Here is a 23,620-nt window from a genome sequence, read left to right on the forward strand (position 1 = left end):
AAAAAATATAAAATATCTATAAATTAATTTCTTTAAATATCTAATAAAGACGAAGAAGTCGCAACTGTATTGGACATTAATTTTAATTTTATAAATTGCGTCGTTTCCATTCAAAATATTTTTTTTATTTAGTAAAAAAAGTTATTGGCAAACAAAATTATTGATTAAGTTCGGTACCAGTATTCAACAAACTGTTTGAAAAAATAATAATGTAAAAATGATTTTTTATAGAACTACTGCGAAACGGATTTTCTTGTTGTTGCAATATACATACAGTTTTTTGTCCGGAAAAACGCACGAGCATTTTGTACGTTCCCATATACTGGAAGTTAATAGGGACATAATATAAGTTTTGCAAATCCTAATTGGCGAAATTTATTTATTTATTCTTTTCAGTCTACAGATAAATCTTACAGACTATATCAACATTTTTTTTTAATATTTAGTCAAAAGACAAAAGTCTAAGTTAGGATAGTTGTTGCGGAATCGAATGCATCTAACCATTGGTTCATTGAAGGCAAAGTTAGTTCTAGTGTATAGAGAAGGTGTCATAGGCGAGTCTGCAGCACGGAATCGGTTTGCAAAGTTAAAAAATTGTGACTTTGACGTCGATGACACGTCAAGCAGCGGAAGGCCTTCTGATTTCGATGAAGAACGTCTCAAATCACTTTTGAAGGCGAACTGTCGCAAGCCAGTCGTGAATTGGTGGAAAAAATGGACTGCGATAATAAAACGATTCTCAATCTCCTTCTAGGTGCCTCATGAGCTCAACAAAAAAAACAAAGAAACTCGCCTTCAAATTGCTTCAATAGCATTAAAAAATAATAAATTGAAAAAATTTGTTACAAAAAATTATAATTTTATCGAGAAGAAGAAAATATCCCTAAAAATGATTTTAAAAAAAGTTATAATTTTTTGTCAACAATTTAATTTGTGAATTTAACAAAACACTCTTCCTCAATTTCATTTCTTTTTCGATAAAATATCCCTAAAAAAGGACTTTGGAAAAATTTGCTAAACAGTTTTTAACAAAAAATTATAATTTTTCTATAAAATCATTTTTTTAGGGAGAAAACAAAACAAAATTTTCGGTAGTGAGTTTTTTAACAAGAAATTATAATTTCATAAATCATAAAATCATTTTTTAGGGATATTTTATAAAAAAACAATTTTTTTTTTCAAAAATAGTTGAACAAGAAATTATAATTTTTTTTTAATAATTTGTTTAGGTATATTTTATCGAAAAACCAGAATTTTTTCAAAAACTGTTTAGCAATTTTTTCCAAAGTCCTTTTTTAGGGATATTTTATCGAAAAAGAAATAAAATTGAGGAAGAGTGTTTTGTTAAATTCACAAATTAAATTGTTGACAAAAAATTATAACTTTTTTTAAAATCATTTTTAGGGATATTTTATCGAGAAAAAATCTAATTTGAGGGAACCTGTTTATTTTAAAATGACAAAAAACAAAAATTTTATCAATAAATTTTTTGCAAAAAATTATAACTTTTTTAAATAATGTTTTTAGGGATATTTTATTGAAACAAAAACTTAAGGGAGTGTGATTTTTTTAAACTAAAAAAAATTATAATTTTTTTCTGAAATCTTTTTTTAGGGATATTTTATCAAAAAAAAACAAACTTTAGGGAGTACGTTTTTTTTAATTAACACAAAAAAGTAAAAAAGTTATAGTTTTTTTTTAATAAAATTTTTGAGGATATTTCATCGGAGTGTGCTTTTTTAAATTAAAAATTAAATTTTCAAAAAATATTTAACAAGATATTATAATATACTATTTTTTTAAATCAATTTTTTAGAGATATTTTATAAAAAAAATTTGAAGGAGTGTGTTTCTTAAAAAATAACAAAAAAAATTTCAAAAAAATTTTGAACCTAAATTATAATTTGTTTCTGAATTCATTTGTTTAGGGATTTTTTGAAGCGTTAGAAAAAACCGATGATATTTCATATATTCGAAAAAGTCCCAAAATTATTAAATGTTCTTCAAAATGTTTTCAATTTACTTCTAACTACTCTCAAGCCTCAAATAAGCCAACTTTTAGAAGAATTGACGACTGTATTCAAAATACTTAGATCACTTGACATGGAATCGCTCTATTGTATAAAATATGGCATAGCTGGATATCAAATTAGAATTTTATTGTCCCGTTTTTTGTGAATATTTTACATACTACATACGCATATTTACCTCATATAACAATTATCGAGCATCAATATACCACTCACCACACCGCAGCGGTAATTTCAATTTTTCTATGTCTATCTAAAATTGTACAACCAAGTTTTTTCAACAGTTTTGTTATTTGATAGTTCTTCAGGCGTTAATCAACTTATGTTTTGGAATATAAGAAGTTCGTTATTACAACATCGGAAGCGATCGATATGCACACTCAAATATACTTGTACATACACACATACCTATGTACATGCATATGTAAACAGCTGTGCGGACAGACACCTTAGTACGAGTCAGGGCTTGGTTGGTCGCATATACATACATATAGCATGATGGCAGTATGTCAGCCACTTTGTAAAACAATCCGACGAGTTGGGCCTCTTTCGCGGCAAAGTATGATACTATGTCAATTGATACTCCCGACTACTGGTGGTAAATGTTCGCTGGTGACTGCCGGCACTTGCCTATTGGCTGCATTTCGAGGTCAGCTCTTGTGACAAACTCCAGACGCTACTTTGTAATGAAAATATTGCGAGTACCACGCACCGTTTGCTCTACAATCTGTAAACAAATGCAGCAAGTTGTTGCAACAATTTGACAAGTGTACGTGTAGTACGTACATTCTTCGAAAGGGTGTTATGCCATATAAATAAAACCGTTGGCAACTGTAGTGCTTTAGTGCTTTCGCAGCTTTGAAACGTGGTCACAGCGTATACGCACAGCTAATAACTGCTTAGATATTTGGATAAATTGAATATCCTTTCAAACACCATCAAAATGCGGTTGATGCTCGCCTTGGTTTGGGTGACCCTAACCACAGCGACGATCATCCGTTATACTCCCACTAAGATACTCCTTGCTAAACTAGAAGGTGCGACATTAGACAAAAAGGACACGGCACCAGCCAGTACACAATATCATGAACAGGACTCGGGCGGTTTCTACTCGTATGGTTATAGTGCAGGACGATCCGCCAAAGCCGAGTATCTCACACTGGACGGTTCGTCGCGCGGTTTCTATTCGTATGTTGATGCGGATGGAAAACTACAGACTGTGAAGTATGAAGCTGGGCGGAATCAGGGTTTCAAGGCTGCAGTTACAAATTTGCCAAAGGCACCAACTAATCCTAATAGAGTGGCGCCGCTGCCAGTACGAGATACACCAGAGGTGCAAGAGGCAAAGAAAGCACACTTTGAGGCATACCGTGAAGCGGAATTGAGAGCGGCGTTAGCGTCTCAAAACGAAGCTGCTCGTCTCGAAGAGCTGAGTTTGGAAGAGCCACAAAGATCTGAACGTCCGCAACAGGAGGTGGCAGACATTTTGGAGAGCACAAGAAGTAAAATATTAGCCATATTATCAGAGGGTGCCAGTGCAGAAAATAATAGCAATAATTTAAATGGTAATGCAGAGGAAGAGCTTAATATTGATGCAGCTCAGAACCAAGAAGAGGAGGTAGAAAATGCGGACGATGAGGATAATAGTGAATTATTGTCCATAGATAGTTTACAAATTTCACAAGACGGCAGGGAAGCTAACGAAGAGGAGGGTAACTCTAGTGATGCAGACAACATCACAATAGAAAATGGGGAGGAGGAAACTGAAGCAACGGCGGCGTCGAGAGAGTTGTCTAGTGCGGAACGGCAAATGACAACTTACAAGCTGACCGATTTGGAAAACTCAGATGATCATTCGGATTCACGTGCATTATACACGTTCGAAAGCAGCGGTGAGAGCTCCAAAAATTTACTACGACTGACGGAATTACAACATAAGTCCGACTTGTCTTTGGCGCAACCGAAGTTAACCACCATCGAAACTGTACGTGTGCCAGTGCATTCGTATTATACAGTATTGGCGCCAAGAACGAAATATACAGTTGTAACACCCACAACACACCAGCTGGTGCCGCGTGAGGAGGCACTCAAACGTGGTCACAGCCTGCCAATTTCACTAAGTAGTTCCTTCTTATCGCACCGGCTAAGCTCGAAGTAGATCACAAAGAACAGTAAACTGGCAAAAGATTTAGCAACAATGACGCATTGACCAACATTAAAACTATTTCTAACTAGACCTTAACTTAATATTCATACGATATGTTTTCAGTTCCACTCGAATGTTTTACTACATTTATTCCCATCATATTTCATATTTCACATTTCTTATTACTTTTAATTAATTATGTATGTATACAACTTTAGTTTCCTTGCGGCAGCGCATTTGTGTAAGTATTTAACCATGTGGATGTATTGTATGTATATAACTACTTACGTATCTAACGAATTTAGTTTTAATTGAATAAAGAATTTGCATCGCAACTTTCAGTTTTTGAAAAAAAAAAATCAAACACAGTCATGTACTACTTTGGGCAAAAAGTTAGGTGAATTTATTTGTCAAACTTCGCGGGATTAAAATTTCGCTCTAGTTATTTTTTTCATGAGTTGGCAGCACTGTTAATAACATCTGGGCCAACTTTCATGTGAATGTCATTATCAGTAATATATTTACGCTTATGTTTACCAAACGACCAAGAGTGCATTTTTCGATTTTTACAATGTCTGATTTGATTGAGCAGAGAAGTGACATAAAATTTTGTTTGCGGAATGAAATTTCGGCTGCGGAAACGTTTAGCATGTTGCAGAAGGCAGTTGGTGATTCGACCATGTCGCAGAAAAATGTTTATAAGTGGTACAAAGACTTCAAAGAGGGTCGAGAACGTGTTGATGACTTGGAGCGCTCCGGACGACCATCGACGTCAACAAATGACCAACACGTCAATAAAGTGAAGGAGTTAGTGCTCAAAAATCGTCGGTTGACTGTTAAAGACCTTACTGATATGATCGGAATATCAGAAGGATCTGTGAAAACCATTTTGAAAGACCATTTGGGCCTACGAAAAGTCAAATCTCGTTTGGTAGCGAAAACTCTCAATTTCTTCTTTCTTTCAGACTATCGGGACAAGCTCAAATGCATCATTACGGGAGATGAGACTTGGATTTATGCTTACGACCCTGAAACAACCGACCAATCAAGCGAATATCGTGGTAAAGGCGAGGCCAGACCGAAAAGAGCTCGTCAAAGTCGTTCAAAAATAAAGGTCATGATGACAGTTTTTTTCGATTTTCGTGGTTTGGTGCACTATGAATTCCTTCCACCTGGCCAAACTGTTAATAAGGAATATTATTTGAGCATTATGCTTCGTTTATGTGAAGCAATTCGTCTAAAAAGACCAGAATTATGGGCCAACAACTCTTGGTTTTTGCATCACGATAATGCACCGTCTCACACTGCACTCGTTCTTCGTGACCATTTCGCCAAAAATTCCACGCATATCGTTCCACAACCACCGTATTCGAATGACTTGGCTCCGTGTGACTTCTGGCTATTCGCAAAACTCAAGAGATCACTCCGGGGAACGCGTTTCGAGTCGATGGAGGAGATAAAAGCTGAATCGAAGAAGGTGCTGATGGCTATACCGGAAATGGACTATTTGGCATGTTTTGGGGATTGAAAGAATCGTTGGCATAAGTGTATTTCATCGAGAGGGGAGTATTTTGAAGGGGATGAAATTGATTTACAAGAATAAATAAAGATTTTTCATTTTACAACCAAATTCACCTTACTTTTTGCCCACAGTAGTATGTATAATATATAATAATAATAGTAGTATGTATAATATATATGTATAATATTTATCCATTTAAAGTTCTAAAAGGTGAAATGGCTTAGATTACGAAGTTAAATCTGATCTTAAACGATCTTCTTTCACTTTGCTACTATGGTTAATATACTTGTACGTGCTCCCCATGAGAGATACATAAAGTGCGACTTTGTATTGTGTGAGTAAATATTAGAAAGTCTACTTCTCTCCACATTCAAAAAATTAATAAATAATCAATCTTGGAACTTAGGTTAGGTTAGGTTGAAGCGGTTGTTCTGTGGGACACACTCAGGTTCAAAGCACATTGTTATGCCGCGTGGGAAGCTTGTCCCTATCTCTCCTAAAACTAGTGAGTGCTTTTCAAAAATTTTACAATACATCTGATTTCTACCTTCGTACTTTTTAGACATAGAGGGGGCGTTTGATAATGCCACTTTTGACAGTGTGTGTAGTTCTGCTGGTAGGCATGGCGTAAACCGGGTGCTAGTAAATTGGATTCGTTCGATGCTGGCCCAAAGAATCGTTTCGGTGCGAGCAGCGGAAGATCTGCTGGTGTCATCCGGGGTTAATAGAGGCTGCCCCTAAGGCGGTGTGCTGTCTCCATTGCTCTGGTGCATGTTAATCGATCCTCTACTCACCACCTTAAACGATTCGGGAGTTTACGCCCAAGCATATGCGGACGATGTTGCTTGTTTGGTAACAGGCCCTTCGCTTATGAACATCTGCAGGAAAGTGCAGAAAACTCTGGATCGGGTTGACACTTGGTGCTGTGCGAATGGGCTATCGGCAAATCCCGCCAAGACTGGTATTGTCCTCTTCACCAGAAGGAGGAAGCTTGATGCACTCGTTCTGCCGAAGCTAAAAGGAGTCACAATCCAGCTATCCAAGGAAATTAAATATCTTGGAGTAATCCTCGATAGTAAGCTCCTATGGAAATCACATGTTGAAATAAAGACATCCAAAGCACTGACAGCTTTCTGGCAGTGCAAAGGTGTTTTTGGGAAAACGTGGGGTCTTTCTCCTAGCAGGTCCTATGTATCTACACGGCTATGATAAGACCTATTATCACCTATGCATCAGTGGTCTGGATGAGTAGACTCTCTCTAGTGGGAGTCAGGAGGACCTTATCGAGACTACAGCGCACTGTGGCCATTTGTTGCACCGGAGCATTTCCGACTACTTCAAGTCTGGCATTAGATGCTCTGATTGGCTTACCACTACTTGATGCTTTCATCCAAGGAGAGGTCTTGAAGGCCATCTGCAGGCTGAAACACAATGGGAACTGTTACGGCCCCTGTTCGGCATTGGAACACAGAGAAGGCATGGATGTCGATCCAACGATTCTCTCCATACCCCTTGACTCCATGCCATGAAGAGTCGTACTTTAAAAGAGATACAGTGTAGTACTACCAGAGGCTCAGATGTGGGAAGATTCAGAAAATGAGCCCGGCAAACACTGTTTTCGCATTTTTACGGATGGCTCCAGGACCGAGCATGGCTCCGGCTCTGGGGTCTACGTGGAATCCAGCGGGACAAAACTGCACTTTGCTCTTGGAATGCATGCATTTGTGTTTCAAGCAGAGGTGTATGCAGTTCAAGAAGCGATGGACTTTGTTGTGAAAAAGCGATGAAGAGGCAGATCTATATGTGTCTGCAGCGACAGCCAAGCTGCGCTTATGGCCTTAGACAGCCCTCCAACCACATCAGGGGTAGTCAAGTCCTGTAAATCCAGGCTGAACTATGTTGGTAGACACAATAGCCAGATGCTAACATGGGTCCCGGGACACGTGGGTATCGCGGGTAACGAGACCTCTGACTCCTTAGCTAAGATGGGCTCTAAGGCCCACTTCTTTGGCCCGGAGCCCGTTTTGCCACTCCCTTCTGCGGCCATCACAGCCACGGTTAGCAAATGGGTAACTACCACCCACAAGCGAGCTTGGCAGGCTGAGAAAGGCTGCAGATGGACTAAACTGATGTTACCTGTCATGTCCGATCGACTGTCGCAAACCCTTCTGTCATTAAGCAGAGGGGAGTGCAGACGGCTGGTTGGACTGATGACGGGCCACTTTCTGTGGGCAAAGCACATGGAAAGGTTAGGCATCTCAGACAGTGTACTCTGCCCAGCTTGTGTAGAGGAGGATGAGACGGCGGACCACTTCCTGTGTGTCTGCCCCACCCGCGCTCGAATCAGGTTTGAGGTCTTTGGCACTGATGTGTTAAGAAGCGATCATCTTGGCTCCTTGGCACCACAAGATCTACTCAGATTTCTTCGGAGTTCGGGTAGATTTAAAGAAAATTAAAAGGGAATCCAAGTGTAGTACAATGGACTTAATTAATGTCTGAGTGATGCACTTGCTAGTTGCCCCAACAAAAAAAAAATTCGTAATTAACTCTTGGTATTTGCTGTCCCCGTTATGTTAAAGACCGCTGGGCGATCTTTCTCTACTGCTGAGTTCTTTTGGTTAGAATCAAACTTGATTCCAATTTCTCAGATAAATATTTAATGCCTTTAATATTCATAGGGCCACTCCATCAATCAACCAATAAAGAGAGTTTTACTAGCACAGCTGATAAACCATTCGTAACTTTAAAGTATCCTTTCACTCTCTTTCCTATTCTTAACAGTTTGACGAGGAAACATTTGATAGTTCTGACCCTACAACAAGCCTGGAGTAAAAACTACTATTTGATTCAATTATTTTCAAAGCGGGCATCGTCAGCGATAAAGCCAGTTCTTTGTTTACATTGGCTTCTTTCCTTTCACTTAACCTAACGGTTGTTTTCAGTGGATATAATGGTTGTTCTTGAATGACTTCGGGTTGCTCTTCAGACCAAATATGGAAATTTTGCTTATTGACATAGCCATTAAGCCAAAAATGAGGCTTATCACTGAACAGAAATCCTGGACTGAGCGCGCGATGAACATTTTTCACAGAGAGTCGAGGCTTGTAATACAGCAGTACGATTTGTAAACGTTTTTGAGGCGTAAGTCCTTCCATTACGAAATGTCAATGAAAAAAATGAAAAAAAACATGTATTTAGTTTGACAGTAGTCACGCGTGATCTGTAAAAAAACCCCATTGGAAAAAGTGCCTATAATCTGATCACCCTTTACATAGAAAATCCAGCTGGGGACGTTCTATATCACACACCTCCATACATATATACACACATACATATATGTGTATATTGTTTTTGATGTTACGAGTAGAGCATTAATAAACCTCCATTCATATAATCATGGAACAACACTTTTTCAATGTCGCAAAATTGAAAGTGATTTAAATTACATTTTACTGCAACATATTGAAAATTAAAAAAATAGGGTTGCTAAATAGGAAAAAAACAATTTTGTTTATAAATATAAAAGTAAATATACATTTTTGTATCATCTGGAAATGTCAGAACGTTCATCGAGATTTACATCAAGGCATATGCAACAAGGCTAAATCTCAATATTATTTGAATTGAATGTTCGGCGATTTTCTGCTATCGACTCTTGGTTCTTCTGGACTCTTCCATTGGAACGATTGGGCTTTGGTTTCGATGTCATAACCATGTACCCATGATTCGTCACCAGTTATGCCCTTTTACGCAAATCTGGATTATCGTTGACATCATTCAACAATTCCTGAGCGATGCTCATGTGACGATGTTTTTGGTCAAAATTCAGCAATTTCTATGTTTGACGATTCTCCATAATAATTTTCCTCACTTCCCTAACATTTTCATCTGTTGTTGATGTGCTGGGGCGTCAAGAGCGTCATTCACATCTCCTCCACCTCCTGTGAAAAGCTTGTATCGCTTGTAAACATTTTTCTGACTCAGAGTACTCTCTCCGTATGCCACTGTCAACATTTCAAGTGGTTTTGAGCACTTAATTCCTGTTTTACACAAAATTTGATGAAAATTCTTTGATGCATTTTTTTCGATAGCAGAAAATCGCCGAACACGCTAAACACTTGTCTTATTTATGCCTCTCACAAACAAACTAAATGTGCCCTATTGCTAAAATCGTGAAAATATCTTCGAGACGAGTGTACCAACATAAACAAAATTATAATCGAAAGTCGAAAGTCGGTACGTAGCCCGCAGATTTTGAAAATTCACCTTATTTTTTGAACACACTTCGTATTTAATAAAATGAATTAACCCTTTTAAACAGGTGGTAACCATCTCCAAAAATATTTTCTAAATATACTTTTTTAAATTTCTTTCATTTGATACTCACACTGTATAATTTTAACTATTTATTATAAATTATTTAATATATTGAATTTAATTTTTTAAACAGGTACGAGTGCCTCATTAAATATATATATATATATTTCCTGCAGCAACCATATCATTTAATTTAGTTTACAAATTTTATTTGAACTTAATTTTTCAAACTGATGGCCTTTCATGGCCTTTTTCATTTGACATCTTTACTGAAATGATAATTAATATAATTTAATTTAAGTTTTTCAGCGGATAACAACACTCCTAAAAGAGTCCTAAGCTATCTGTGTGCGAAATTTCATACGTTAAGTGAGTGAGTCATAAACACCCAAACTCACAAACACACAAACCCACAAACATTCAAAATTTCTCAATTATAACTTCTGCTCAAATATGAACGAGACGGTATCAATAAAACGGTCCGCAGATGACATATGGCAAAAATAAATTTTTTGTTTTTTGGTAGGACTGTTATAAGCTTACATGGCGAATTTCAGCGTGATATGTCACATAGTTAGTTTTCTGTGCTACTGTAAACAAGTCAAGCTCGAGTGTGTTCTTCGAATTTAGCGATGGATATTTAAAGAATTTGTTTGAAATTTTGTTATTTCAACAAAATTTCAGCTTCAGACGCCTTAAAAATGTTGCAGACAACCTATGGGGACTCTGCTCTATCGCGTGTACGTGTTTTCCAGTGGTACAAATCGTTCAAAGAGGGCCGTACATCGGTTGAAAACTTGCCTCATGAACGTCGTCCAGCAACATCGGTAAACGACGAAAACATCGGAAAAGTAAAGGAAATTGTGCTTGAAAATCGCACAAATCACAAAATCGGTTTACGCTGAATATTATTGTATTTAGACGTTTTAAAGCGTTTGCGCGAGAACATTCGTCTTAAAAGGAAGGAATAGTGGGACAACAAGTCATGGTTCTTGCATCACGATAATGCACCATCTCACACATCACGTCTTGTTCGCGATTATTTGAACAAAAATAATGTTAATATCGTTCCGCAATCACCGTATTCGCCTGATATGGCTCCATGTGACTTTTTCCTGTTTCTCAAGCTCAAGTTGCCGCTCCGTGGAAAACATTTTGAGACAATTGAAGTCATAAAAGAGAATTCGAAGAACACACTCGAGCTTGACTTGTTTACAGTAGCACAGAAAACTAACTATGTGACATATCACGCTGAAATTTGCCATGTAAGCTTATAACAGTCCTACCAAAAAACAAAAAATTTATTTTTGCCATATGTCATCTGCGGACCGTTTTATTGATACCGTCTCGTTCATATTTGAGTAGAAGGTATTTCATTTTCATTTACATATTTAAGTCTGCGATTACATGAACCTTACAGACCAGCTACATATATTTATCAAAAATAATTCTTACGTGCTGGAACAAAAGAGCGTTATTATGAATAGTGGGACGCAATTCTCGAATAGAAAACAAATCTCGGCTTAGCAAAATCTAGGTCGAGTAGTCTGTGGATACTATGATATTTAACTCAAGACCTCTTTTATTCGCGATTTCCCTGCTTGCTATCTCTTTGCTCGATTAATTTGACGAAAAATTTGCATGCGAAAGCAACAACAAAATTATCGAGTAAGAGTCGCCGCTAGCGAGTATGGCTATAGTTCATTAGGGCCCAGTGCCTTACCAGCACATGTAATTAAAGGCAGTTCCCGCGTTGCCGACATATGTTCATTTGCTTAATCTATTCGCCACTTGCTAAGTGTTGGCGAAAAAAGAGACTTTCAGTAGGAGCTCTCGTATAGGGGCAAAATTATTAGATGCGCAACTAAGTTCCCGCCGTTTGTCAATAGATGCCGCCAGCAGTGTGTGCTAGTCGATTCTAACATAACCTAATCGTCATAAACCATGCTTAGACATATGGTAAACAAACTGCTCCGACACATTAGTGATTTTGTTTTGGTATCATATACTTTTGGTTTTGTGAAAATGTCTGATTTTGTGCCGAATAATAGTCATTTGCGGGACCCAAACCCGTTAAAACCTACCTAGAAACACTGAAATGGGAAATCCTACTCCACCCGCCATATTCTTCAGATATTGCGCCGTCCGATTATCACCTGTTCCAATCGATGGCACATGGTCTAGCTGACCAGCAGTTCCATTCATATGAAGACATCAAAAAATGGCTTTATCCGTGGATAACCTCAAAAGATGAAGAGTTTTACCGCGACGATATACGAGATTCACCAGAAAGATGGGAAAAAGTAGTAGCCAGCGATGGGCAATACTTTCAATGATTCACTTGCAACCATTTTTTCGGAATAAAGTTGTATTTTGATCAAAAAAACAGCGAGAACTTAGTTGCGCACCTAATATAGCGTTTTTCAAGAGGTGCGCTTCAACTTTTTTCCGATAGGGAGGGCGAACGACGCAATATTTTTTATTTTTCGCTTGCCATTTGTAAACTTCATTAGTATACATTTCATCATGGAACGCTACACACTTGAGCAACGCGTTAAAGTTATTCAGGCTTATTATGAAAACGGGCGTTCAAATCAAAATGTATATCGCGCACTTCATCTTCAGTGAGGACGCACATTTTCACCTCAGTGGATTCGTCAATAAGCAGAATTTCCGCATTTGGGCGAAAGATAATCTAAGAGAGATTGCCGAAAAACCAATGTACCCACAAAGAGTGACTGTTTGGTGCGGTTTATATTACATGCCGGCGGCGTATTGGCCCATATTTTTTCGTTGACGAGAACGATCGCCACGTTACTGTGAATGGAAATCGATACCGCGACATGATAAACGATTATTTTTGGCCGCAATTGAATGGTATGGCCTTAGATGACATGTGGTTTCAACAGGACGGGGCCACAAGCCACACAGCACACGCTACAATTGATTTGTTGAAGAGTAATTTCGATGAGCGCATTATTTCCAGAAATGGACCGGTCGAATGGCCGCCGCGCTCGTGTGATTTGACGCCTCTAGACTATTTTCTTTGGGGTTATGTGAAGTCATTGGTCTACAGTAACAAGCCGGCGACGATTTGTGAGCTCAGAGCCAATATTGAACGCGAAATTGCTGGAATTTCGGCCGATTTATGCAAAAGAGTGGTCGAAAATTGGGTTCAACGATTGGACTTCGTAAAACGTGCACGCGGTGGTCATGCAAAAGAAATCGAATTTCATACTTAAATGTATATGTTCAAACTCGATGATAAAAAAAAATTAGTTAAAAAGTCAAACCGTTTGTGTTTTATTCAAAAAAAAAAAGTTGAATCGCTCTTACTGAAAAACGCTTTATAATAATTTGATTCGACTGTTTGAACGTTAAATTGATGGTTAAATCGTAAAGTTTTGTGAGGAACATTGATGCAATGATGCATTGATGCACAATCAAGAGAAACACAAATAACATCAAAAACGAACATCAAAACCTGAAGGGTATGTATGTATGTATATTGGTAGTGGATCAGAGAAATAAAGAGGTTGCAGAGCGAAACGAATAAAATTTCTTTATACCATTTACTCAATTCAACCACTTTTAATTTTTGTTAAATATTCACAAGGAAGTCTGGTTTAAGGTTTATCAGACCACTATTTAAAATTTGGCGGCCGCCGTAGCCGAATGGGTTGGTGCGTGATTACCATTCGGAATTCACATAGAGGTCGTTGGTTCGAATCTCGGTGACGCGCACCACAAATAGGAGGAGGAGCTCGGCCAAACACCTAACAGAAGTGTACGCGCCAATTATTTATTTTTTTTTATTTTTATTTAAAATTTGGTCTATGTACATATACGATTTTCTCTTCATATTCGGTATAGGGCAATTTTTTTTTTAATAAACCCATCAATACATATTGAAGCCCACATACAACCGAAATTCTGAGTTGGTGGTCTCAACTGGAAGCCGCTTAAGTCAATCGTCAATATATTCCCTATTGCCATTCACTGGAATTGGCAATCTCTCAGTACAGAATTCTACATATTTTGGGTTTAAATCTTGTCCTACAATATCAAATTTATATCAGCCTACTCCATTTGAAGCGCTAGAAATTCTCTAATTGCACTTTGCTCAAGTTATGTTATGTCCCTATTGAGAAACCCTACACTTGAAATGGCAATGCAAAAGTAGGCTTCTTAATTCCAGTTTTTGTCGGTGAACTATTGACCCTAATAGCATACATCATATCAAAAAATTAAAATTAAAGCAAAGCACAGCATCGAAATAAATTTCCGAAAAGCAATAAAAATATTGCCAACTGTTAAAAATAACTCAGAAACGGCAAACTGCAATATGCAACAGGCGAAATGCAAAACGCAATAAGAATTTCTTGATTCGTCCGAAAACTTCTGTCAACAACAGGCAGGAAGTTTGCGGGCATTGTTTTAGGTCGTTACTATTTATGTTTGTAACTTTTTTCGTCGGGTTATTTTGTTTTTGCATTCATTGATTTTGTTCATTCGAATGCTATGTTCCTACATATTTACATATATACATATGAACCTACATTCGTTCAGTGAATTAAGTTTTTATAGCCAATATATAACAGCCATATCGCCGCATGTGTCCAGCTACTACGTCGCTTATCGCTTTTCGAACGGTTCTGCCATGACGGTGTCTTGCTGCACATACAACGCGGCGCGTTGTGGCATTCACGTGTTTCACATGTTTTCGCACAAAGGGAGCATACGTTTTTAAGGTATCAGGAGGCGCTGCCACATGTTCAGAGTTGCCGAAAACGTGCGGCGCGTATTGACAAGCTCGCAAGACAAACGAAAGTTATCTGGGCGACCTTCTTGAGGGTACGAGTGCGATGTATGAAATATGCGATTGACAATGGCACAACGGCACGCACATATGGTATCACACATATCATTTACCAAAAGCATGAGCAGGCATGTGAGCTACCAGAAAAATGTAAATAAATGTGTACATATTTACGAAAAGAAGAACTTAAAAGTAAGTGCAAAAATAAAATGCCATCAAAGCAAAGGACGCTCACACATTGCATCGTTTTGTATAAAAGGCAGAACATTTATTTGAACTGATAACAGAGTCCTCTGGAGCGAGTACTGGTATATTGCAACAACGCATAACTAGCAGCGCTCTATAAATTGTTTAAACACATAATTCTTTAATTATATTGTAAAAAACAAAAAACTACAAAGCAAAAAAATTGCAATGCAGTTTCGTTTAGTATACTTGTCTGCTATTTTGACGCTGGCTGCTGCTGATGGTTATTACTATGAGACTCCTGTTGCACGTACGCCTTTATTCTGGAGCGCCTCGACGCCTGCGCGCCAATATCAATATCACACGCAAGACAACTTTGGTCAATACACATATGGTTACGCTGAGCCACTTTCCACTAAGCAGGAAGTGCGCACTCTGGACGGCATCACTCGCGGCTCTTATTCTTACATAGATGCAGCAGGCAAATTACAGACCGTCGCCTACACAGCGGATATCGACGGTTTTCGTGTGTCGGCTACGAATTTGCCAAAACAGCTTTTGTCTGCGAATGAAAAAGTACCATTAGATGCAGCACAATTTGTGCAGGAAACACCTGAGGTGGCGGCGGCACGCCTACAGCACTCGGCTGCTCATCGGATAGCGAAATTACGTTTAGAACAAATTTCTACAGCTGCTACTTCAATTGCTGGTCCATCTTCAATAATGAAACCATCATCTGATGGTATTGAAAAACGTGTAGAGCGTCTCGATATACTGCCGAAACCTGTCGAGGATACCCCGGAGGTTGCTGCTGCCAAGGTAGAGTTCTTCAAACGTTACGAGGAGGTAAAACAACGCAATGAGAGATTGCGCCAGAAGCAGCAACAAATTTCTGGTTATACATTAGTCAAGTCGCAACCTATAACCGTAGCTGTGCCTTTGCCTAATTACAAGCTGTCCAACAGTCCAAGCGGCGTTCTCCGTTATGAAGCTGTTGTGCCGTCGAATAGTCGCGAATATTTGCCCATCACAGAATTTAATTTATAAAACATCGGAATAGTTCGTTTCGTTTGATCCGTTTTTGTTCATTTTCGTTGGCTAATAAATACAAATGCAATAATAATTTCTGAAAATGGTTTTAACAATTTAACAAACCCCAGGTGGTTTTCAATGGGCAGTTTCGAGTTTTCTTGATTACAAAGAATTTTCTGGAAAAAGGTATCGACTTTTGCGTTGGGGCGAAACTTATTTGTGTCTTTAGAGAGGAAACTGTTTAGCTGATTAAACTTTTGTTTATACCATAAATTGATTCCCGCCTCTTTTCCCGAATCCTATTTCCCGACAATCTGTATCCCGGCAAATATTTTTTCTGAATCTAATTTTCGGCAACTTTTTCCCGAAAATGCAAGTCCCGACAGTTAAAAAATAATAATAAATAGTAAAAGGAATTTTATTAATACATATATGTAAATCGTAGTATCAAAATGGAGTCCATCAAAAAGCAATATTGTATGTCATTAACTTCAGATATGAGGAAACAGTGCCAGAATTTTTGTATTCTTCATGTTGTAAAACAATGGACCGCAAGCGATTTTGGACTTCTATCTATTTTTTTTGGTGCCGCTTTTGCAGATCGCCCCACACTAAGTTCAGCTATCATAATTTCAACATCCGCCTGTTCTTTTTGGAATTCTTTTAAAGCTGAATATAAGTCTGGATGATGCTTTCCCACAAGTAGACGAAAACGATTGTGCCATCCTTCACTTGCGTTATTTGTCTTGTGGTGCCCATCTCGTGCAGACTTATACTGGTTCCATGTCGAAACTGGATATCTGGGACGTACAGCTCTTCTTCGTCCTCTACCAGATCGTCCGATGACATAAAATTCCTTGATGTAGTCGACTATAGGAAGGTGTTCTTCTGGTATTTCATCCTCCACAAATTCCAAAGTCAATGCGACATCCTCCCGGGAGCAAAGACTAGAGCCCAAACTTTTATTCCTCTGTTGATAGGATTATTATATTGCTCCTGCAATCCTTCTGCTAGGATTTTCCGATAAAGAGGCTGGCAAAAGTGATAGAAGCAACCAGAATAATCAGTTCCAGGATATAGGTACATATGTCTGCACAAGCATTTATAATGGCCTTCTCAAAATCTCCCATAATTTTCTATGGTTTGCAATTTCCAATGCCGTATTCTCTATTCGCAGCAGCTGCAGGTAATCTTGGATTTTTAGGAACACTTCCCATTACAGTAAACACTTGCGTGAAAATGGCGTACCTGTGTGATTGAAAATGTACAGTTCCAAAGTAAGAATATAGGAATAAGTTAGAAGGAATAGCCTGATATTGCGAAAAAAGTAGTATGCTGAAAAGAACCTAACAAACTTTAAAAGTACACAAACCAAGTTCTACTTCTAGCCGAAAATTCTATGTTACGCCGCGTAGCAAAAACATGGACTCTGCTTTCTTTAGATTCAAAATCACGAATAAGAAACTTTTCCCCTGACAAAGTGTTTTTCGTTCAGACGTTCAGGAATTTCACCTAAATCCTCCAAAGATTTCGGTCTAGCAGGTAAATCTTGGCGTCTATGTTTCCGCATTGCTTTCGTCAAATTCTGGCGTTCCGGTAATAGAGTGAGAACACCTACAGGAACATCTATTTGCAAGCTCTGCTCGAATTATTTATTTGTGCAGATGGATGCCCAGGGCGAGAAGAAGTCGTTTTAGTCGGTCAACAATAAGCTCTGCTTCACCTATGACAATATTTTTATTTACATTTAGAAAACTTTACGCAAAATGAAATAGTTCCCTCTTGACGATTTGGTGGATGTGTGTCGTGTTTCGATTGTGTAGGTCCTCTAGGTATGATAACATTATCACTATTCATGACCCTTACGGCTTTTGCACTGCATTCACTTTTCCGCAATCGAGTAGAGTCTCAATACGTAGCCGAATGGGTTGGCGCGTGGCTACCGTTCGGAATTCACAGAGAGAACATAGGTTCAAATCTCGGCGAAACACCAAAATTAAGAAAAACATTTTTCTAATAGCGGTCGCCCCTCGGCAGGCAATTGCAAACCTCCGAGTGTATTTCTGTCGTGAAAAAGCTCCTCATAAAAATATCTGCCGTTCGAAGTCGGCTTGAAATTGTAGATCCCTTCATTTGTGGAACAACATCGAGACGCACAAAACAAATAGGAGGAGGAGCTCGGCCAAACACCCAGAAAGGGTATACGCGCCGGGTGGATTTGTGGGGAGGCAAAAAAATCGCCCATTGCTCTGTGAAAATCATATTCTAGGGATCAAAATAAGAAACTTTGCCGAAGGAACCATACCTCTAAAACGAATTCTGATGTCCCCCAATTTGGGTCGAACTTTTTAGTTTCTTTTCTATAACTCATTTAAATTAATTTTTTCATTTACATATGTTCTGCTAAATAAATTTCTTAAGAGAAAAAATAGATATTATTATAAAAAAATAATAAATATTATTATAAAAAAATAAAAATAAAGAAAAAACATAGTCATTTCGGTGATTTTTTCATATAAAGGCCAAAAATGGTGATATTTTGAAATTGGGGGACAACAGAATTCGTTTTAGAGGTATGGTTCCTTTGGCAAAGTTTCTTATTTTGATCCCTAGAATACGATTTTCACAAAGCAATGAGCGATTTTTAAATCGACCCGCCCTAATACATACAGTTAAGGAAAAAACTCTACATACACCCCCTTAGTTTGTATTTCTAAGATATTCGTAAGGTAAATTAATAAAGCGTTTGCATTAATATTTAAAGGACCAAAAACAAAGCTTATTTACATAACAAAAAGCTAATTCAAAAGCATAGCAATAACAGAAATAACAAAAACAATAAAAATTCATGAGAAAAAAGTCTACATACAGTGTTAAGAATCGAATAGAATATTTGATTTCTTTTAAATAAATAAAAGAGAACAATATATTTTTAATATTTTGTAGGAGCACCCTGGGCTCCAATAACCGCCTGAAGACGACGTGGCATAGACATCACCAAATTCTCCGTAATACTGGGCGCAATTTCCGACCACGCCCGAGTTAGGGCAGTTTTCAGTGTTTCACGACTTCTGATATCATATTTGCGAGCAGATTTTTCCAAAACGTCCCAGTCTGGTGACTGGGGAGGTGTTTTGAGCTGTCTTGGTGCATGATAAAGAAGCCAGTCCCGAACAATATGCGCAGTATGCTTGGGGTCGTTGTCTTGTTGGAAAATCCATTGGTTTCCCAGGCCCAAGCTTTCCACAGATGGCTTCAGATTTTGTTCCAATATTGTCTTATACTGATATCTATCCATAACGCCTTCAACAAAAACCAATCGACCAACTCCAGATCCCGCCATAGCTCCCCACACCATAACACTACCCCCACCATGTTTCACAGTAGGTATAATATTTTTGGGATCAAGTGCAGTATTCGGTTTTCGCCAAACCTTGTTTCGGCCATCATTCCCGAAAATATTATACTTACTTTCATCAGTAAATATAACTTTCTTCCAAAAATCCATTCCTTTCTGTTAATGTGCCTTAGCAAAATCCAGGCGAAGTTGACGATTCTTGGCTGAAATAAATGGTTTGCACTGTAGAGCGACTTAATTTTACTATTTCAGCAATTTCCCCATAAGATTTGTTTTCTTTTCGAAGAATAACCACCAAATTTCGAACTGATTGCTAAATTTCTTTTCTATTTGCCATTTTTAAAGTTAAAACGTATTTTACAAATCGCCTTCTGAATTTAAATAATTGTAATGTTTGACAGATAAAGCAAATCAAGAAAACTAACGGGTTTTTTCCTTTTCCCTTTAAGTTCTTCATTTTCCTATGTATTTTAAGAGTTGCCAAAGCTGTATGTAGACTTTTTTCCCACCGATTTCTATGTTTATCGCCAATAGTTTATAAGTTACCAATATTTTCAAACTTTTTTTCTTCCAACATTCTTAACTATTAATGTCGTAAACATTCACATTAAAATTATGTTGAATATTATCACTAGTTCTCTAGAAGTTGAAAATAGTCGGGTGTATGTAGAGTTTTTTCCTTAACTGTATATATATAACCGTCAATGATTAATTTCTTACCGACAATTTTACTTAACGACTCCATATTTTAGAATTAAAACAAAAATTTTGAAGAAATATTTTGATTCGAAATGTCAAATCACAAGTTTATAAACAAAACTGAACGTTTGTTATATTGTTACCATGACAACAATAAAGAATGATATGATATAAAAATGTCTAAACAAAGAAAAAAAGCATTTGTCGGGAAATTGGATTTGGGAAAAAAGTTGCCGGGGAATTAGATTCGGGAAAAATATCTGTCGGGAAACCGGTTGTCGGGAAAAAGGATTTCGTGAAATAGGATTCGGGAAAAAGGGTAGCTACCCTATACATTTCTCATTTGAAATAATAATAGCTAATAAGATGTGTTTTGATATCATTTGTTTGTGAGTAAAGAAGTGAAATATTATAAGTAAATTTAACTTGGTAAGTATTTTTTAAAGTCAAATTATATTCGCGCATATGTAGTCATAGGGACATTGCAATAAAGTGCTGGTTAGATGAGCTAGTTACACAGGGGACTTGTGCGCTGGTTTCCTCGCTAAATAAAATATCGGTTCCTGCAAAGGTGGTGGTCCAAAGCAACCCAGCGAGTACTGGACAACTTCTCAAACTTTTTAAGGTTGAGATCTTTCTAGCCACGGGTGTATAGAAGATGCCCTGGGGAGCTTCTAAGGTAGCTTCCGGTCCTGAATTTTGTGGATGTCCTTACAGAACATTGTCTGCGAACACTCGTATTGCTAAAACCGTAAACATATCTTCGAGGCGAGTGTACCAACATAAAAAATAATAATAATCGAAAGTCGGATGTACGTAGCCTGCGAAATTTGATAATTCAAATTATTTTTTGAACAAACCTCGTATGCGTACATGAGGTGATTTTGAAATAATGAACCCAGTGATGCCATTTCTCGCGCCTAACCGATAAGAGGGACGCTGTTCTAGGGACAATTTTTGCTATGGCGCTGGGCCAAACAAAGTAAAAGCTTGTATGTAATCGAAGAGTATGACTCAACAACTATTATATCATCGGCATACAGTTGTACCTCGATTAACCGGGTTGCTCGGGACCGGGCTCAGCACGGATAATCGAAAACACGGTTGAAAGAAGTTTTTTGAAATATTCAAAAATTTTATTATTTTTATTTATTTTTAAAAAGAACATGTAAATTTGCATCTATTAACATACTTATGAATACAGATACATATCTTATTACTGTTTTTATAATATACTTTCATATACATACATATAGGTACATAAATGCATATTTATATTAATTTAAAATATTCGTTTAAAGTAGTTTGTCTTTTAGAATTCATTTGTTCCTTAAGTAAATGACTTTGTATGCGATACACTTGTATTTTGTCTGGTTCTGAAATACCTGTACCAGTATAGTTTTCTAAGAACTTTAACAAAACACTACTAGCCTCTATTGCTTGAGCTAATGTGGGGGTTTCTACCGTATTACCTCCATCTGATTCCTCTGAATTTGACTCAAGCTCATATTCTTCTGTTTGATTGACCATGTTAACGATTTCATCATCAGATACAATAGCAAACGGTGCGACATCAATATCGCACTCCATCCACTTTGAGATAGCATCAGCTGTAAAACCAGGTGGTATTAATATAATACATCTGATTGTATCTCAATACTAAAAGTTGAATCATTTTCATCATCTTGAGATAGTAAGTTATTCCAAACTTTATTTAAAACACGTGGGGTTACAGAATCCCACGAAGTCGCTGCTGTCCATAAAGCTGACTTAATGTTCAAAGATTTAACAAATTCGTGTCGACTATTAGAATCCACAAGTTTTTGCACGATAAATTTACGGTACTGGCATTTGAAACTCCGAATGGCTCCTTGATCCATAGGCTGAATCAAAGATGTACAATTCGGTGGTAGATATTTTACTGTAACATTATCAGATATCATTGCATTTACATCCGGGTGTGCTGGACAGTTGTCTAATAGCAAAAGAACTTTGCAATTCTTTTCGAGACCAATGCGTTGTAAATGTTCTCTTACCTCTGGTACAAAATTGTTGTTAAACCACTCCAGAAATAGCTCTTGTGTTACCCAAGCTCTCTTATTAGACTTATAAACTACAGGAATGTATTTAACATTTTTTAAACATCTTGGATTAGCACTTTTTCCTATTATCATCAATTTACACTTGTGAGTCCCAGCTGCATTTGCACAAAGTAAAGCTGTGATTCTTTCCTTGGACTCTTTGTACCCCTCAATAGAATATTCATCACCACTCGCCAACGAATTTTGGGGCAAACACTTCCAAAATAGACCGGTTTTGTCTGCATTATAAATTTGTTCAGTTGTAAGTTGTTCATTTTTAATGTATTCGTTTAAGTCTTCCACAAACATCGTTGCAGACACATAATCAGCACACTCCTTTTCTCCTGTGGATTTCAGCCTACGAATTCCATGCCGATTTTTGAATTTTTCCAGCCAACCAGATGAATACTTACACTCGGAATTTATGTTTAATTTACCATGAAAATATTTTGCCTTCTCAGTAATCATTTCGCCTAGAAATTGCAGGAAATTTTCAGTTTATGTGGATGTCTGGATTTGAGTAATATTACCTGTAATGGGACATCCCTTAAATCTTTCTTGTCGAAACCATTCATATGTTGCAAAATCAACCTTTGGATTTTCGGATTTTTTCAGAGTATGTCTATTTTTTAAACCGTGAATTGAATCACTTTCCGATTCATATTTCAAAATTTTTTCTTTGTTTTTTATTAAGTCTCGTACAGTTTGTTTGCCAACACCATATTTTTCAGATAAAAAATGAACGGATGGGTTCTTGCGATATTCGTTAATCAGTTCTATTTTCTCTTTAATTGAAAGAACTTTTCTTGCTCTTTTTGTCAGTTTACTTATTGATGGAGCCATTTTCACAAAAGCACCTGTTAAGAGATCAAATTTCACTTACAGACTGAATGAAAGTGAAATTTGATACAAATTTATTACATAAAAACAAAAAATGGGAATCCCCGAATTTTATTTCTTTGCACTTACAGAATGAATGAAAATGAAATTTGATACAAACTTATTACATAAACAAAAAATGGGAATCCCCGAATTTTATTTCTTTGCACATTCACTTAAATTGAAAAAAGTTATTATACGCCGCACGGATAATAGAGGTAAAGCACGGTTAATAGAGATATAAAATCAAACACACAGCATGCCGGTTAACAGATGTACCCGGTTAGTAGAGGCCCGGTTAACCGAGGTACAACTGTATATTCAAATATTTAATTTTTTTTTTTTATAAAAATATCGTTGCTAAACAACAAGAAGAAAATTGGTCTAAAGCTGATGCACCAGAGAACCCCTGCTTAAAAGTGCAGCTGGAGAGTTTTTGGTAAATTAAATACAGCATTGCGAGCTCGTAGTTGTGACTCCGGTTGTGGATGCCTACGAGTATACCATACACTTGTATTTTTAGATTTGTTCTCTGTATTAATCAACTGACA

At 37.3% G+C, this 23,620-nt stretch overlaps 2 protein-coding genes across 2 annotated transcripts; one reads left to right on the plus strand and one right to left on the minus strand.

Moving 5' to 3' along the window:
• The first annotated feature begins 2,889 nt into the window (after positions 1–2,889).
• LOC129241908 (uncharacterized) lies at positions 2,890–16,067 on the plus strand. Its single transcript, XM_054878459.1, has 2 exons — positions 2,890–4,185; positions 15,222–16,067. Exons 1-2 carry the CDS (start codon positions 2,974–2,976, stop codon positions 16,065–16,067), a joined length of 2,058 nt encoding a protein of 685 aa, XP_054734434.1. The 5' UTR covers positions 2,890–2,973.
• A 5,314-nt stretch (positions 16,068–21,381) lies between these two features.
• LOC129241909 (jerky protein homolog-like) lies at positions 21,382–23,058 on the minus strand. Its single transcript, XM_054878460.1, has 4 exons — positions 22,721–23,058; positions 22,292–22,663; positions 21,770–22,222; positions 21,382–21,719 (listed from the first exon to the last, which is right to left on the minus strand). Exons 1-4 carry the CDS (start codon positions 23,031–23,033, stop codon positions 21,382–21,384), a joined length of 1,476 nt encoding a protein of 491 aa, XP_054734435.1. The 5' UTR covers positions 23,034–23,058.
• Positions 23,059–23,620: the final 562 nt, after the last annotated feature.

Source organism: Anastrepha obliqua, chromosome 3, assembly GCF_027943255.1.
Source record: "Anastrepha obliqua isolate idAnaObli1 chromosome 3, idAnaObli1_1.0, whole genome shotgun sequence".
NCBI classification, from domain to species: domain Eukaryota; kingdom Metazoa; phylum Arthropoda; class Insecta; order Diptera; family Tephritidae; genus Anastrepha; species Anastrepha obliqua.